At 47.7% G+C, this 18,328-nt stretch overlaps 1 protein-coding gene across 2 annotated transcripts in view; it reads left to right on the forward strand.

Moving 5' to 3' along the window:
• Positions 1 to 13,213, forward strand: part of CA12 (carbonic anhydrase 12) — a 48,099-nt gene extending 34,886 nt beyond the window's left edge. The window contains exons 6-11 of one of the 2 annotated variants that reach the window (XM_063091562.1): positions 49 to 112; positions 350 to 507; positions 1,803 to 1,929; positions 11,110 to 11,142; positions 12,008 to 12,095; positions 12,856 to 13,213. In XM_063091562.1, coding sequence (XP_062947632.1) covers positions 49 to 112; positions 350 to 507; positions 1,803 to 1,929; positions 11,110 to 11,142; positions 12,008 to 12,095; positions 12,856 to 12,928 — 543 coding nt within the window. In that variant the 3' untranslated portion in view covers positions 12,929 to 13,213. The remainder of the gene's footprint in view (positions 1 to 48; positions 113 to 349; positions 508 to 1,802; positions 1,930 to 11,109; positions 11,143 to 12,007; positions 12,096 to 12,855) is intronic. The other variant, XM_063091561.1, reaches the window with a different exon arrangement.
• The last annotated feature ends 5,115 nt before the right edge of the window (positions 13,214 to 18,328 follow it).

Genomic DNA, 18,328 nt, shown 5'->3' on the forward strand with positions numbered 1-18,328 from the left:
AGTCTATAGTATTCTGTCCCAGTTCAACCTGCCTGGTCTCTGTTGCAGGTGGGCTCCTTCAATCCATCATATGACAAGATCTTCAGTCATCTTCAACATGTAAAGTACAAAGGTGAGGGGTCCTTGGATGCTTATTGACTCTCTGATGGAGGATGTAGTCACCCCCATGTGACTTTAAGAAAAACAAATGTAAGAGGTGGGTGCAGTCTGCATTCACCAGGTTAAGGGTGGCAGGTTGTTGAGCAGTGTTGTGAGCAGGTCCTCGGTTTGGACGGCCATCGCTATGCTCAGCTGCACCTCTGCCATAGGGAGCAAGGCTGACGCCAGCGCCCCCAACGTGTCTCTCCAGGCCAGGAAGTGCACATCCCAGGCTTCAACGTTGAAGAACTGCTTCCTGAGAGGCCTGCTGAATACTACCGCTACAGAGGGTCCCTGACCACACCTCCTTGCCACCCCACTGTGATCTGGACGGTTTTCCGAAACCCTGTGCAAATTTCCCAGGAGCAGGTAACCACTGTGCCTGTCTGAGCCAGAGTTCACGTGGCACCTCAGTCCCTATTCTAACCCGCATTGTAATCAATAACTTGATTTCCTCACTCAGAGTTTCATTGGCAGCTGTTCAAAACCTCTCCAAATATCACAAGTGCCTGAAAGCATGGCAGAAATTCCAGGCCGAGCCTCAAAAGAGGAGCTATCAAGTCAAGGGAGGAAAATGAATACACGTCTCCATGGTTCTTTAAAAAAGAGCTTTAAAGCTGTGTTTGCTAATCTATCCATCAGTGGCTGGATGGTGTTCACTTCCCAGGCGGGAAAGAGCCTGGTTCCTGTATGGGGCAGAATAAAGACAGGATCAGGTTAAATCATTTCACAAATGAGGGAGCCGGGATTGCAGCAGTGAGTGAGTGAGGGTCCCTGCCCTCAAGAAGCTCACAGTGTAGTGCAAACTGGGGAACAAAATCCTTAGCCATCATCTACAAACCACTCATGTTATAGGTGATGGAAGTGAGCTTGTGGGATCACCCTCTGGTTAGTGACAAAGCTGAGTCCCAAAGTCAGGTCATCTTTCATCCCTCTCTCTACTCATCCCAAAATTCTCAAAGAAGAAAGACGGCCCCCAGGAGGGGGGGTGGGGCCGATGCTGCCCGTGCCCAGCCTCAGGAGCCCGGGACAGCTCTCCCAGTTGCTCCTTCTCTTTACTGTGAGCTTCGGAGCTGAGTCACCTAGATCAATGGCAGCAGGTAGGCAGACAGGAATGAGGATGTGATGAGTCGAGAGATGAAATGTGGGGAAGCAGCAACATCCTAACAGAGGAACTGTCCTGGACACTGATTATATAATCTGGGTGGGTGTATGCAAATGACCTGTGAAACTTACTTACCTCCTTTTATTCCTTGTGATGTGACCATCAGAACCATCCTGGAGCCCCTCTGGCTTAGAGCTGGGCTCCAGTTCAGGTTCATGAGAAGAACACAGTCCATGAGAGGCTCAGGAGCCTCTATGTCCACAGGCTCTTCTCCACGCAGGACAGATTCCAGGTGTAATCAGGAGCTGACAGTACTGCCCGGCCCTGGAGCCTCGGGAGCTGGGAAGATAGACCAGCAGGCTCCCAGTTTCCCATACCCGTGGTGGGGGCAGTTCTCTGGCTTTCTTGCTGCTTCATTATGTCTCTCACCAAGCACCACAGGGGTTGGTTCCAGAGGCTTCTCCCAGATGTGAGGAGAGAGCTTGCAGTGCTCCTCCCCAGGGAGGCCAGGCAGGCGGCATCACTCTGCCCGCGGGTGTGTTTCTGCTTTTCCCCTCAGCTGCTGGCTTTGGAGACAGCTCTGTACTGCACACAGCAGGACGACCCTTCACCCAGAGAAATGGTCAACAACTTCCGGCAGGTCCAGAAGTTTGATGAGGGACTGGTGTACGTCTCCTTCCAACAAGGTGAGGAGGTGCAGCGTTTGTGGGGGAGTGTGGTGCCAAGACATGCGTTTGGTAGGAAGTCGATCTCTGCCATTGGTGCCCGTAGGAGATGGGTCACCAGCACCTGGCTGTCACAGGAACCAGGGTGCATGGAGGAGCTCTGGTGGGGGTGGGAAGTTATTTAGGTCTCCCTCTCCTGCTCTCTACTTCTCTGAGTCCTTGTAGAGAAGCATAAGCTGGGGCCTCCATGGGCTAGAATGCTTATTAAGCCTGGGAGTCTCCCACAGATGGGGAAAGTTCTTGGGGACTTTGTTCTGGAGAACGATCCCTTCTCCTAAGACACATGATAGGACTCTTTTCATAAGACCAGACTTCTAGCATCTCACCTTAGGCTTTCTTGGCATCAAAGGCTACAGCCACCCATCTTAGGCCTGGCCAGGTGGTTCACGCACCACCACCATCTGGGGATGCTCCTTTGCTAGATGTAAAGCAGTGGGCATAACCCATGTTTGTGCCACAGCAGCTTGTGCCACAGGAGTAGGGTGCATCAGGCCAGAAAGCGCCTTTGTTCACTGCCTTTTTGTCTAATCGCCTTGGAGCCTGCATAAGCACAGGACACATGGTCCACACTGAATGAAGCTTAAGAGTTTGGCTTAGGCCTAATGCTATGAGGGCTCGATTCTTCCTTTTAAATCTATAACAGTAATTCCGCAGAAGGGCATTCACATTTTTCCTTGCTCGGTTGCCTATATCAATCCTGATGGAAGCCGAGGGCGAGGGAAAAGGTGTACAGGAGCCTCCATGGGGCCTATATCCTTCTTCAAAACTCCAAGTTCACTTTCTCATAGTAGATTCTCAAGCTGCTCCCAGCTTGGGGATCGTGGGCGGTCAGAGATGGGGCAGGTCCGTGGCAGTTCCACTTCATTCCCTTCCATCACTTGTGTGTGGAGCTGGGCCAGGAGTTCATAGTGAAAGATGACCACATTAACCCACTTCTCAGAGAATCCACTCTCCTCGTCTCTCCTGGTGCACGTTTTTTTTGTTCCTTTCTTATTATGTGAGATTATAACTGTCATTTACTAAACTTAGCTGAACATATGAAGATTGTGTTTCAAGGCCCTTGCTAGAAAGCTTTAGAAACTTACGCAAGACCAGAATTATGTCCTCTGTCAGTTACTTAATTAAAAACTGCCCAACAATTTTTCTTTTGTGTTCTCTTCTCCAGATACCACTAGTTAAGGTAATTTTGCTCTTTTCCTACATTTCTCAATCTGAAAACAGAATATGTGAATTATGACCCTTACTGAAAATTGAGAATCTATATGATACATAACTACCAACTTCTTTTCTAGAAATTGACCCAAATGCACAGAATTACCCATTTGTGATCCATTCTGGATACACCATTCTCTTTTCCTATTCTGTTAAATGGAGAATGTAGTATTCCAGGGTTAAATGGAATTAAAAATATAAAAACTCTGCCAGCGAATAAGGGACTTTGCCCACACAGATCAGGTAGAATTTTGCTTGTAATCCTAGGATTCTCTTATCAGCTCTGTTCTCTGAGCTAGTCTATGCACGCCCCAGGGAATAGGGTAACAGATACTCTCCCTATGGTCAGATGACCTAGGTTCAAGGCCTTGTGTTGTTTTCTCCTGGCTGTATGATATGGACAGATTGTGTACCTTCTTTGGCCCTGGTTTCCTCAGCCATAAAATGCCAGGTTGAACTAGGTGACCTAAAGTCCTTTCAGTGTTAATGTTATGATTCTAAGTAAACACTAACAACTGCCAATCCTGACTTTACATTGCAGGGACAGAGTTTGAGGGCAGTTACAGAGGATCAGAAGAAACCATGCAGGAACTTGAGTCTGACTTCCAAAAGTAACCCCCACTTGTAATGATGGACTGTGGTACTGGGCGTAATTAGCCATCTTCTTAGACCGGCTCAGGTCTAAGCAGCCGCTTGCAGAGTGGGCAGTGCAGGCAGGTTTGTAACAGAGTGCTTCAGTAGATTTCTCCCAGTTGGGCTGGGGGAGTGTGAGGGGCCTCTAAGCAGAAGCCTGCAGACCAGCTCCTGGCTTAGGGCTTCAAGATCAAAGCCCAAATGCAGCTTTGCCGCTGCCCCTCCTGCATGGCCTACCCAGAGCTGCTGCTCCCATGAGTCCAGGCTGGGCCCAGCTTTCTCCCTGGAGTGACAGTCTCTGTGGCAGCCCAAGGCAAAACTGTTCATTTGGAGGCTGATTATAGAAACTTGGCCAGAATTCCCCCCTCCCTCTCACTTCCCAAAGACTCAGGTAGCAAATGTGGCTGCTTCCCAAGGGGCAATGAGGAGGCGGGCTCAGAGGAGTGAAGCCCAAACTCATCTGCCCAGGGATGCCTGCCTTCACGAGGGCCTCTGACTCTTAGAGTGGGCCTCAGACTGTAACATGCCATTGCAGGTTTATGGAGAGCCTGCTTGTCAGCACAAACCTAGAGCAATTTGGACTCAATTATTTGTAGAGGCTTCCACTGAAGCACGTTTGTAATTTGAGTCTGGTTTACTCAGGGTTTTCTCTGGAAGTTAACAAGAACTCTGGAGTCAGAAAATTCTGCCAGGAGAGAAAAGTAATGTCAAGGAAGTCCTCTAGGAGAGAAAGTACATAGACTTTGGGGGAAGATCTGCAGTTTAATCTGATTGGGACAATTGGGACAGAATCATTTAATTTGACCCTGCTATTTTCCAAGACTGCTTAGAAAAGGAGTCCAGGACCTGGTTTCTGTCGTTAAGGGGTTCACAGTCTAGCTACAACTTAGCTAACCTAGCCATAGGGCAGTTTCACAGCCTTGGCACTACTGATACTTTGGGCAGGACAGTTCTTGTGTGGGGAGCAATCCTGTGCCTTGTAGCATTAGCAGCACCCGTGACCTCTACCCACTAGATGCCAGTGGCATGCCCTGGTTGTGACAGCCAAAACTGTCTCTGGACGTTGCCAAGTGTCTCCAGGGAAGGAGAGACAGAGTTGCCCTTGATTGAGGATCACTACCCTGGAGGTTGTACAGTGACTTTACAAGGCCCAGAGCTGATTTTTCCACTGATGTCATAGGGTTCTAGAGTTTCATAACCCATGCCCTAGTCTTTATTCTTTTATGGCATGAATATTTCAATCTGGTGATGGTTACCCCTAAAACAATAAGATTTAAGTTACTGAGGTAGAACAAACAAACCCAAGAGAAGCCTTATTCCCTATTTTCCTTTAGAATTTGAGTTTATATTCTTTTTATATAATTGGGTAAGGCTAAGGGAAATGGCATGAGAGAGAACCACTCCTGCTTAGAAGAAGTGTACAAACCCCTTCCTCAGGGGTCCAGGTGCCTCTTTTTTTATCTTTCTTTCTTTTTCTTTTTTTTTTATAAAAGATGACCAGTAAGGGGATCTTAACCCTTGACTTGGTGTTGTCAGCACCACACTCTCCCAAGTGAGCCACAGGCCAACGCTTTTTTTTTCTTTCTTTTCTCTTTCTTTCTTTTTTTTTGTCTTTTTTGGGGGTCCAGGTACCTCTGGAATACAAGTAGCAACTTTCCCCGGAATCCCCTCATCGTTCTTATCCTCCCTCCCCTTCGTACACATTTTTCTCTCTTGCATGTTCTATTTCTTGTTGCCTTTGGTTAAAATGCCTGCTCTTTATGGCAAGGTGAAAGTCATGGCAGGCACTTTTTTCAGGTCTTAAATGTCTATTTCAAATGGCACAGATGGAAGACTTGAGTGGAAGGGGAAACAAGCCTCCTGAAGGGGGGATTGCATCGTGGGACCAGTTCAGGCTTCACGAGAAGTCAGAGCTCTAAGTGAGGAAAGGGGAAAGAGGGCAGAGGCAGATGTACATTCCTGCCTTCTTGGTTCCTTCAAGTTGACCTCTTCACAGCCAATGACACCAACACTGGGTCCATATGGTGATGGGTAATAAAGTCAGAGGCCATCAAACCTAAATATTGAGTATCATCTAACCCTAGCTTCAACAAGTCACAGCAAGGGAAACTTGAGGGACAAAAGGAAGCCAAAAAGTTTCTATAATCATGTCTTTAGTGGGCTTGCTCTGAGCAATTGCATGTCACCAGCTGCAGAGCCCAGAGCCCGCTGAGGCACACTGAGACCAGAGAGCTGGATGGCCAAGGAGGAGGGCTGTCACCACAGCAAATCTGTGGAGTAGTGCAGTTAGAATCTGCTTGACCCCAGGTGACCTGGGTAGTCTTATAAAACCTTAAAAGGAGAGATAGAAATCTTACACAGCTAAGATGGCTAATTATTTTTTAATACCAGAATGTATGCACGGTGGTTATTGACCTCTGTTTCTTTAAGTTTCTATTTATTTATAAATAAAAGCTATTATATGGAAGAGTATCATCAATCCTTCCAAAGTATCCAAATGAATAACCAGGGGCGTTCCCACTGTCAAATCCCTAAATCGGGGACTGAACAGGCAGGAGCAATGGTCACAGGTGCTAACAAGTGAAGTCCTAGTCCCTTCAACACATCACGTGTTTCCTGGGTGTAGCCTGAGTCATGCACTGTGGGGAATGGAAAACCCCACTGTGGATGTCATCTGGCTCTTAACAGCAAGTCTCTGGCACAGAGCAGACCGTGTTCAGGAAAGACAGTGGAAAAAGGGGTCGGACCGAAGACTGGATTCCCCCTTGTTGAGGTGGCCCCAGCTGATCTCTTCATATTGTCTCCCCATGGCACCTGCCCCTGCCCTCTCAGCCTCTGTGCCACCAAACTGTAGGGTCTCCCTTAACACGGCAGGTGCTTTCAAGTGTACACACTATTCCCTTTGTCTGGGATGCCCCGCTCCCTCGTCCACCTGGAAAATTCTTTCAAGACCCCACTCTGATCACATCCTCCTGGAAGTCTTCCCCATTCTCCTGGAGGTGACGTACAGTCTCCTTCTTCAGTAAGGCCAGAACAACCTATTTAGCTCTGTTATGGTACTTGGCATACCACAGAATAATTATTTATTATCATACAGTAAAAACAAAGAAAACGGAAAAAATGTAAAATGTATATGATATACGCACACTACAAGCTCATTAAGGACAGGGATAATTGACGTCCAACTCATTTTTTATGCCTGGCCTTGTAGCTGGTGCTCATGATAAGCTTGTTGAAAGACTGTAACCAGCCCTCTCTTATCCCATCCCCTCACTAGTGTCTTCTCTGCAGAACTATTTACACATAAGCCTGGCCAGTTGTCAAATTTGAGTTTTATGAAGTCTTATTTTGCTCTGTTCTCAATTTGCCAACAATGTTAAAATCAACCCATTTGTTTAAGAAAAACTAAAGATCAGAATTTACTGTCAAGTTTTGAAGGTATGGGAGGAAGTCGCCTAGAGATGCTGTCATGTTTCTGTGGCTCTGGCTTGACAGGAATACAAGCCCCTGGTTCTGTCATTTCTTCAGCACCCGAGAGCCTGCGCCACCAAAGGCAGCTTGGAGTGCTAAGCACCCAGTGCTGGGCATTGTAACCATCCCTGCTGCTCCAGGACTTAGGCCCCTTAGAGCAATATGGCTTTTTGCTCTGGGCATGCATTCCTGCAATCTGGAAGGCAAAGCCTTCACTCCTTATCATGGTTATATGAACCCAGTGCTCTTGTGTAATCTGGTGAAATATTTTTGACAGATTTCTTTGAAGATATTATTTATTTATTGGGTTTCATAGTGTTAATAAAGAAAACTTCCCACTTAATAAGTACTCCAAATATAGTTATGCTGTGTGGTTATTAAGGGCCTCTTCCTTGCTTTTCTTACCAAAGCATCATCCAGAGAAAATACTAGTATTGTAAGTTCCTTGACTCTGTGACTTTTATTAAGTGTAATAAGGGGAATTTTTACTATCCTCAACTGGATTATATGTATTTAAATTATCAAACCCCTGGTAAAACTAAACTCTCCTGGCCTCTTTTACAAGACTGGACACTGCTAAAGGCCCATATATGTATATATGTTATCACTATGTAATATGTCACCTACAAAAACAGTCCATACTTTAAAATAATCATTTGAAAGGAAAAGTATTGTATTTCACAATCAAACAGGACTGCAAATAGAGCTAGAAAATACTAGACCTTTGTTCCAGGAACCCCAGGATGTGTAAATGAGGTGCTTGTTCCTCCCGCTGGTCTTTTCTGTGTTTACCTTTGAGTCTTCAGAAGACCTCAAAAGCAGTTAACCAGCATCCCTCGTCCAGCAAGATGCCAGTGGAAGATGCAGCTCCTGAGCCAGCCAGAACAGGTAGCAAGGCCCTCGTGGCAAGCCACCCGCTGACCTTCTCCAGGTGTCTCTGTCTTCCTGGAGGAGGCGTGTGACCATCAAACTCTTCTGTATCTGTGTGACTTCCTTCTGTGTGTCACGCTGCCCTGTCTCTGTTCCCCTGACTTGCACCAGAGCACTTTGTGCAGAGCAGGCAGCTCCCCCACAACTGCAGGCTCGCCCTCTTACCAGCCAGCTCAGGAGTCCCTCCTCTTGAGTTCTCATTGGTGGCTCCTGAAGGCCATCTCTCTGACCCAGCCTATCTCCGTGTCTACTGTCTGTCCCATTGTTCTTCAGTGAGAACTGCCTTTCTTATTCTCTGTTCAGAAACAAGCCATTTTTTTGTTAAGTCTGAAGATAGATTTCTCTGGCTCTGCCCCTCCCTGCACCATCTTTGATGCCTGTTTTCTACAACGCCCCAGAAGCTGGACTCGCACCCAGCTGAGGCTCTGTGTTAAACAGGCTTTGGCTTCTCTCTCTCTGGCCTTTAGTTCTCCAATCGCCCTGATGGTTCTCCCTGTGCCTTGAAAGTCCTGCTGATTTTCCCCCTTCCTTTAGTTAGCAATGGAACCGAAGCCCTGTGAGCTTGGTCCATCTCTGCAGAGAAGCTGTGCCTTGGTGATGGTTGGTGCTATCTCGATGGGCAGGGACAGCATTCCACCAGCATCTTTCTGCCATGGGCTTCAGGAGGTAGTAGAACTCTTAGGTGACATCCTTGCCAGCATTCTTCGTCTTTAGTGGCTTATGCTCTTTGCTTGCTCAGTCAAGCTATTTTGTTTTTGCTGCATCAAAGTCCCAGTCTCTGGGGCCTTCCTTGTCTTTTCTTCATGGCTGTTTGGTCTCATTTCATTGTGTCCGAGAAGGGGCAATTTAGGCCCTGACAAGTGGGTATCTAGAGGCAAAGAGCTCGGGTTTGAACAATGAATTAAATTATGCTGATGTTTCCAGGGCTAATTACAGTCAGGAGCACTGCACAGTGAATGGGGGAAGCCAGACTCCCTCCAGAGAAGCCACCAAGCTGGGTCATGTGCTCTTGCAAAAAGTCTCATCCTGGGGCCTTGCTCTCCCTAGACTTTGTTCAGCTCCCTAAGGCCATGACATGAAGGGCATCTCCTCCAGCCACACACTGGGGCTGCTCAGCTATTTGGGGGGCCTGTGTGGCTCTCAGGATGTTTGAGATGACTGAGATAGACATGACTTTAGAAAGTGTCCCGCTTGGATGGCTTAGCCAAATAGTTAGGCTTACTAGTAATAGTCTTTATGTGGCAAGAACTGGTTTGGCACCACAAGCATCTGGAGCTTTAAGAACAAAGAACAAAAGTGTATTTCATCAAAGGCTTGGAAAAGAAACCACAACTAGGTTTTCTTAGATCCCAAGGAACAAGGTCTCTGGGTACCTTTTTAAAAAAACCAACAAACACAAATACCAGGTTACACTGTGCAGAGGCCACAGGCCAGGCAGGGACAAGAGCGTGTGCTGTACAAACTCTTGAAGCTCTCTCCAGGTGGAGACTCGTGTCCTGAGCGCCTCCCCAGGCCACAGACTGGTCCTTGTGTTCAGGTTACACGAAAAGGCCTGGAGCGGGAAATCTGGCCAGGGGAACCCCTCTCTCTGCCACTTGGGAGGCCATGAGCTGCTGGCGGTGGCCAGCAAGAGCAGGGAGAACAGGCCACCCTGTCCTTGGGGATGGCTCTTCTCCATGCCTGCTCTGCTCACCCTCACAGCAGCCTGGGGCCACCTGGGGCTAGCCTTGGACCAGGGAGGCTTTGCAGCCTCCTTGTGAGATTGCAGAAGAGAACAGTAGGAAAAACACATGGCTGGTGGCTCCTGGGGAATCAGCCAGCCTCCAGCCACAGCACAGCAGAGGTGGGAGCAAAACCTCACCCTGCAGCCTCAGGTCTGATTCCCTGAGTGTCAAGTGCCCTAGGGGGAGTTGCTGACCCTCTGCTGGCACCTCACACCTGGCCAGGGCTCCCTGGGGTCTCAGTTGCCACAGTGAGCTCTATGGGCACAAGCACTTCTGTGTGTCAGGCTGGGTGGCCACTGTCTGTATAGCTCTGGCTTCCAGTGTGAGTTAGAACCATTCCCTCTAACCAACTTTCCCCTGACACTAGAAGTTTCTACTAAGATCAGAAAACCACCAGATAAGAAGGTATGTGGAAATAAACTTTCTTCAGATGGATGCCCTGACTGGGAGAATGGGAAATAGTTGTAAAAACCTGAAAGAAGCAGGCTAGGGGTGGCCCAGGGTAGACCTCATGACTGGGTTCCTCTGCTCACTCAAGAAGCCGGATTCACACCTGACCCCCCCCCCCCGGGGAGGTCCCTAATAGGCCGACTGTGTGCGATTTCACCTTAGATAGAAAAGCACTAGTTCAGCCCCACTGAGGACTACTAACACCCCATTTATCCCCAACAGAAACTTGCTGGGAGAAAGTGTAATCCTCTGCTTCCATGTAGCAGAGGAGGTAGGCTGGTATGGTGGAGGAGTTTGTCCAGTAGAGCTGAAGCAAATAGAACTAAACCACGATGACAGACTGGATGGGGTAGGGGAGAGGTCTGATGCAGGTTCCTTGTTGAGGAAGAGGGGCAGGTACCAGAGAAATAGACAATAGCCTGCCCAATGGCCTCTGATTCTTACCCTTCCTCACCTTCTTTCTTTAGCTACATTGTATTAAAAGCTGAAGTCCTGCCCTGGCAGAGACACTGTGATAAAAGAGCATGAGGAAGCGGGATCACTGTATGCCCCAGGTGGGCAGTTCCCTCCCTCCATCAGCCGAGGGTGAACAGCCCCAGAAGATCTGCATAAGCCCCGCACCACCAAGCAAACCAAAGGTGGAGCTGTTCTTGACACACTGGTCAAATACAGCGTGGATTGACTTAGACTAATTTCCAATCTTTTCCTTCCCCCTGTTAAGCGCAAATCCTTCCCAACACAGGACTGAGTCTGGGTATGTGGCCGGCTGGCCAGCTGTGCATGCTGCAGCTGGGTGATCACTGTGATTCTCGGTGTGACCTGGGCCTGTGACACTTCTAGCCCATCCTCTCTGCTTCTTTGTGCTGTCGCTCTGGCTCCTGGCTCCCTCCTTGCTATGGGTTTTACCCTCAAGTCTCTCTCCAATTCAAAGATGAAGTGCCAATCAAGTGTTTCTCTAATGAAAGGCCTAATCACTCTTCAGCATGTGTACATTCAGAGAGCCCATCTAAGGTCTCCTGTTGGTCATGGTGGGAGGTCATTGCCTGAAAACATACCTGAGCCCAGTGTGGAGGTCAGGTGGCTGGCTGTGACCTTGACAATGGGCTACTGGTTGTTTGGAACTTCTTAGGACTGTGCATTAGAAGTTGGTGGTGAAACTGATAGACATCCCAATGGGCCTTAAATCCAGCAAGCAAAGATGGAGTAGTTCTTATTCTGTAGCACAGGGTTTCTCAAAGTGTGGTTTATGGACCACATCACCAGCATCAGCTGGAACAGTTTGGTAAAAGGCAGATTGCTGGGCCCTACACCAAACTGATTGAATCTCAGTCTTGGAGGGTTGGGCTAAAACAAAAATCTACATTTTGAACAAGCTCCTCTGTTGATACTTGTACAAATTTGAGAGCCCCTGCTAGAAAACCACCACAATTTGCAAATGCCCCCCTCTAAAGTACTCCAGCAAGTCCCACCAAGCCAAAGACCAGACTCTGAGAACAGAGATGGGGAAATCATACCTTTCTGTGGGTGATTATGCAGCTGGATGTGATTTCACACCCGTGTGCCATGGGATGAAAGGAAGGGGAAGGGGGAATGTAATGTGTGCCCTGCCTCTTCACCAGGCATCATCCTTTCGGTGGCCCTGGCTGGTGTGCTCAGCATCTGTGTTGTCCTGGCAGTGTCCATTTGGCTTTTCAGAAGGAAGAAGAGGTGAGCTGGTTAGGGTCTGAAATGGGACTGGGTGGCTTATGTGTCCACAGCAATTGATCTGTCTGGGAAGACAGCCTTGCAGAATGTCACCTGGACCAACACTTATCCGAGAAATGCTATTCCCAAAACACCAGTGCCCAGACCTGCTTTGCATGGGACACTGTTTGTGTAGGGGTCACTGTGCTCATATTTGGAGGTGTACAAGCCAGCCTTACTGCCACTGCTAATTACCTGTCTGACCTCGGACAAGACTCTTGATTTGGGGCTTGTGCCTAAACACGAGCAACAAGGCTGCCTTACTAAGATCTTTCCATCTGGTTTTTCTTCTGGGAATCCAAAAAGAAAAATGAAGGAAAATCTGGTTTCCCAATCATATTAGCTATCAATGCCTTTTTCCTGTGTTTTTACTGTCACGTTTAGCTTTTCTGAAAACCTAATTTATTTTTCCTGGTATGAAAAATAAAAAGGTTGCCAGGAACCCTGTTATGGAATCAAAGGTTTGAAATAGGGGTGATGATAAGACCTTCTTCAAAATGCAGGTCTAGTATTGTCGGCTGTTAAAAGAACAGGTCCCGTTTTGGTTAATGCTTTACCCTTGGGGGTATTCCCTCCCAAGGCTGACAAAATTAGGGATAGGTCCTAAAGAGAGGAATCTGACTTCTAAAACTTGCCTCATTCGGTAGCTGAGTTGGGCTGCTTTCCGGCTCTCCCTCTCTCCTCTTTTACTAACGAGACTTACGTTTTCTTGTTGTTCCAGTAGCAAAAAAGGTGACAGCAGCAAGGGAGTCATTTACAAACCAGCCATCAAGAAAGAGACTGAGGCCCATGCCTGAAGTACCTGGCACTCCCAGGCATGTTCAGGGAAGGACCTTGCTTTGGACACTACACAGTTTGGCTCTCTGGACAGTTGAAACACCTCCAGGTGTTCTCTGGAGCTCAACCTGCAACACCCCAGACCCTCAGGGAGCCTCCAGTTGGGCATCCTCCTGCCCTGGTGCCATGGCCACCCCCAGTGCGATCTGTGGATGGGATGAACTCTCAGACCAAGAGGCAGAAACTCTGAGCTGTTTGATGTATCTGTGTGAGATTGTAAGGTGGTTTGGACTCTGGGGTCACAAAGCAAGCTGCCTGCTGGTGAGGTATTACTGGTTGGAAACGCTTTCATCCAGAGCTTCACTCGGGTGTGCTTTCAAGTGTCCTGGCAATTCTGCTTATTCTCCAAGCTTTTCACACCAGATTGTGCACTCTCTGCTTAGGTTTTGATTTTGAAACTCAGCTTCTTTCCTCAGAGGAGGGGTCATCTCCCTCTGATTTCCTTCTGCTATGACAAAACCTTTAATCTGACTTCACAACTCAGGGGTTAGAATTGAGACAGAGCAGGTCAAGTGATAGAAAAGGAAAAACAAGAGATACACATTTTAATATATTATATTAGGAGCATTTTCACAGACTTACAGAAAGACAGTTTCAAGTTCCATTTCTTGGTGGGGATGAGAAGGGAGACAGAGACAGAAAGAGTGAGAGAGAGACAGAGAGAGAGAGAGGAGAAGGGAGGGTCTGGGAGAGAGAGGAGAGGACACAAATGGTCTGGGAGAGTCTGCTTTGGAATCAGAATTGGAATAATCATAAGCTGTTTATCAGAACATAATGTGAGGACAGAATATTAAGTCCAAACCCAGTCTCCTGTCAGTGTGGTAGATAGGTTTGGTACTCTACAGATTTTATAAATAATTAGGCTATTCCTTGAGAATGTGCCGTTGCTTTCAATCTCCTAGAGTAGACGTGAGGTCTGAGATGACCCAATCCGCTTTTGAATGTAGAGGAAACAGACAGAGGCAAAATGATTGTAGAGCTTCGTCTTCTTTGCCCAAATTCATTCCTGCCACTTCTGCAGTGTCCCTACTGCCAACCTGGAATTGGGACTTATCTACTCCTTTGACTTTGAGGATGTCGAATTGTGGTTTAGTTAAAATATATTTTCATGCTGTAAAATCAGGAAGTTACCTGTGTCAGGGCTGGCATTATCGTGGTATTTAAGGACCAATAATAATGGGGCATTACTAAGATTCTCCATGTTCTTCCCCTCAAGTCACACCAGCAGTTTCTGAGAAGACTTAACTCCTTTTTCATTTTCCTCCTGTAGAAGTGGGAGCCCCGTAGAGGTCAGTTAGGTTCATGACTGAGAAGGAATCTCTTTTTTTTTTTTTTAAATAAAAGATGACCAGTAAGGGGATCTTAACCCTTGACTTGGTGTTGTCAGCACCACGCTCATCCAGTGAGCGAACCGGCCATCCCTATATAGGATCCTAACCTGTGGCTTGGTGTTATCAGCAACACACTCTCACGAGTGAGCCATGGGCCGGCCCTCGAGAAGGAACCTCTACCACTGACCCCTAATTGCTAGTGCTTTGCGGTTCACAGAGAATTTGCTGATTCACAATCTCATTTTGACAGCATGGAATGTCCTCTTGAAGCACAGGTTTCTTTATAATATCTTTTTCCTTCTACTTCTCCTTCCGATGCTGAGAATTCTTCTCTCTTCTCCACTATCACAACTTTTCGTAACGATGGCAAGTCCTATGTTTTGTGACCTGATGGGGCATCACACGTGTGTGTGTCTGTCTGTATTTCTGTGTGCGTGCATGCATGAGACTTCTGACAGCCTTGGAGCCTGGGGTGGCATCCCACTTGCCATCAGCATGCCTGATGCATCATCAAATGGCAATAGGGACAATCCTCAGGACACAGCAACATGAATTAGGTGTTTTCTTGGGCTTGGTTCCAAACTGCCAGTCAGAAACCAACATAAACCAATCCAGAGCAGTGGGGCTGTCTTTCAAAAAACTCTGTAGACCTATTGTGGATGAGTTTTGTGAGAGAAAACAGAGATCACTGTGCCTGGCACAAGGGCTGTTCATATAAAGGAAGACTTACTAGGAGGTGAAAAACAGTGGCATTCTCCTTGCCTCTTCCCCGCAGCACAGCCCAGGCTTGCAGCCCTGGTGGCTGAGACAAAACAAAGCTGGGGGGAGCACAAAGAATGCTCCAAGAACCAATGCTGTAACTTTTTTGCTCACCCTTATGGGACTTCCTGAATTAGGAAAACTGTTTCCAGGTTCTCGCTCATTCCATTGACACCAGCCGCCTCCAAAGGAAACCAGTGCTGTGGTGTGTGAAGCTTGGCTGTGTACTGGACAAAAACAAGGCACAGACTGGGACAAAGGCCATGGCAAAGCCTCCAGCTTCTCCGGCCTTTATTTGCCTCTCACCAATGGGAGATATCAAGTCTCTTTATTCTGTTTCTTTAGTGTTACCCGTACACATGGTAAAAGCCTGTATCTGTTTCCTTAACAGACATTCTAGAATTTGCTGCATTGACTCTCTAATCTCATTTCAAGTTCAGATTCTCAAGTCCTCTGCCCTTCACTAAACTCTCTGAAGGCCTCCTGACCCACTGTTGGGAGGCTTCGGACTGCTGTACTTGGACCTGTGCCTTGGACCATAGGCCACTGTGATGATGGTCTGTTTAGCATATCTATTTATTGTAAGAATGATTGTAATGAAGACATACACTGTAAATATAAGAAATTATAAATAAAATGTTTTTCACGTCGACTGATTTTTTGGAGGCGAGGTTAAAGCATTGCTATTTGCAAAGCACTTTGTTGCCCCCTGCCTGGTGACAGATCACTAATGAAAACAAATAATAATGTCATATGCATCCAGGTCTTAGACCTGGGATCCAAAGGAGAATACACTGATGGACTTAATCACTTACTGAAGATGGAGGCCTATGGCATGTGTAGCCCTGGATCACACGGCTGCTTAGTGGAGCTGGGAAGTCTAGGGTAATCAGGAAGAGGCTCAGGGAGGAGGTGGGATTGGAGCTGGGCCTTGATGAACAAATCAGTTTTGAACAGATGGATGGAAAAGAGGGAGAGGTTCCTGACCAAAGGGACATGAACATAGAGAACAGGTCCTATGTCTCTTTTTATTCCTGAGACTACTGTACCTCTTGTATATTGCCTGTTGCCTTATTTTGGATCTTTTTCATAAAACATGCTATCATCCTCTATACATTCTTTTGTCTAAAACCAGATTTCACATTCTGGTTTGCTAAAAGAGGCAGTCGTGTAAAGGTTACAGATAGACACCATCATTCTTTGAGTCATTTAGAAACCCTCTGATTCTCACATTGATTACCCTAGGACCGAGATGGGTGTACTGTTCAAGGGTAATTTTGCTCCAGTAGGTGATATAGCAGCTGGCCCAGCTTTGGAATAGAAACATTACAAAACCCTCCAGGTTCTGATGGTCTCTTCAGTTGGACAAGGATTCTTCAGTTCTTCCCCTTTGGCATCCTTCCAGGTGTCACAGTCACTTGCAGTGATGAAGACACAGAGCTCCCATGAAATGCTCATTCCTTGGGCTTGCTCCCATTCCACTGGGGGGAGCACTTGCTGGAGTAGGCAGTGAGCACCTCCCTTCCCTCTCCATAGCCTTTCTCCCCCTTCCCTGAACTCAAGATTCATCTGCGTTGATGACAGGGAGGCATCGTGGTGAGAGCCACAGGTTGGCAGAGGGGACTTACACCCCCCCCCTTCGGCTTAGCCATTACCTCATCTACATCCAGCTACACTGACATTCCAGAGCACACAGGCCAAGAGAAACATAATAAAATATAATGCAAGACACACAGGAAATTTTAAACTTTATTGAAGCCACACTAAAAAAAAGGTAAAAGAAACAAGTGACATTAATTTTAATAATATAATTTTATATAACCCAATAGATCCCAAATACTATAATTTCAACATGTAATCAATATTTAAATATATTTTAATTTTTCCATCGTAAATTCTCAAAATCTATTGTGTATTTTACACTCACAGCACATCTTCACTCAGATGCTAAATTTTCCTTGTAAATATTTTCTGTATTTAGATTACATAAAATTTACAGTTGAAATAGATTCATATACCCAAGTTGCTCCAAACACACTTTTTCCCAAATAACTGAATCAATTATCAGCTTTTGAATTTAAATGTGTTAAAATAAAATAGCGTTACACTAGCCTCCTTCCAAGCGTTCAATAGCCACCTGCGGCCACTGGCCACTGCAGTGGACGGCGCAGATGTGGAAGATAACCTCCTTTCAGACACTCTTTGCAAGGATTAAGCCTAGAGGACTTAAAAAGAAACCCTGGAAGAAAGCCAGACGGGGGGCGGGGCAGAGATGGGGAATGGTAGGGGGTTAGTCTACGGAGGGAGGGAGCAAGACAAGAGGGCAGGAGGAAAACCGAGCCAAGAAGCACAGACCAAGAGACCTTACACTGGGCTCCCTCCGCCTCCCACCTCTTCCTCCTGCCCGGCGTGGGCTTCTCGGCGCTCCCGGCCCTGGCCACGCCCCTCGGCCACGCCCAGGGGTCCCGGTGGGCAAGAGCTCGGGCACGTGCGATCCTGGTGAGCCGCTGCAGGCCCTTGCTGCGGGACTCTGGCCAGCTGCCGGGTGCTAACTGCGACAGACAGACACAGACACACACGCACACACTTTCTTCCCGACCTGGCCAGCCCGAAGGGGTTAGATCCTGACGAAGTCGTGCAGGTCTGAAACCCAAGTCGTTTGATTTGTTAGCTCTGCCCGCCCCTCACGTTACAAGGGGTAGCCTTCCTCCGAGGTGTCGGGAGAAGTACTGTCCTGGGCCTGGTGACGAGAGGAAACGTGACTTCTGGGGCCACCTGCCGGGAAGCGGGGGCACCACCCGCGCCGGGCCGCCTTGGCGCCAACACCCGCACTGGAGATGGCCTGGCCGGGGCGCCTGGTCCTCCGGCTCGGAATCAACTGTGCCAAGGTGTTGGGGGAAGGTGTGAGGCCCAACAACGCCGTGGAGGGAGGTCCACGTGCTCCGCCCAGGCCCCGGCAGTGTAAAGGCCAAAGACTGGGCAGCGATAAGGGCCAAAGTACTTTGCTGTACTGAATAATTCGCCATAAAAAATGACTGCAAGCAAGTCAGCGTATCATTATGACTGCAGGTCAACCAGGCATTCAGTAATGCCTCTTGTACACTCTTGACTGCTTCGAAGCACCTTCACTCCGTTATGCAACACCCCAGGCGCTGGCGAAGCACTGCCCTATCTTCCAAGTGGGAGATGGTGGCTCTGGCCAGCGGCTAAGCCAAGCCCACACAGCACCCGCAGCGCTGGGCTTTTTAGCAACAGTGGCCACCCTCCACA

Source organism: Cynocephalus volans, chromosome 3, assembly GCF_027409185.1.
Source record: "Cynocephalus volans isolate mCynVol1 chromosome 3, mCynVol1.pri, whole genome shotgun sequence".
NCBI classification, from domain to species: Eukaryota; Metazoa; Chordata; class Mammalia; order Dermoptera; family Cynocephalidae; genus Cynocephalus; species Cynocephalus volans.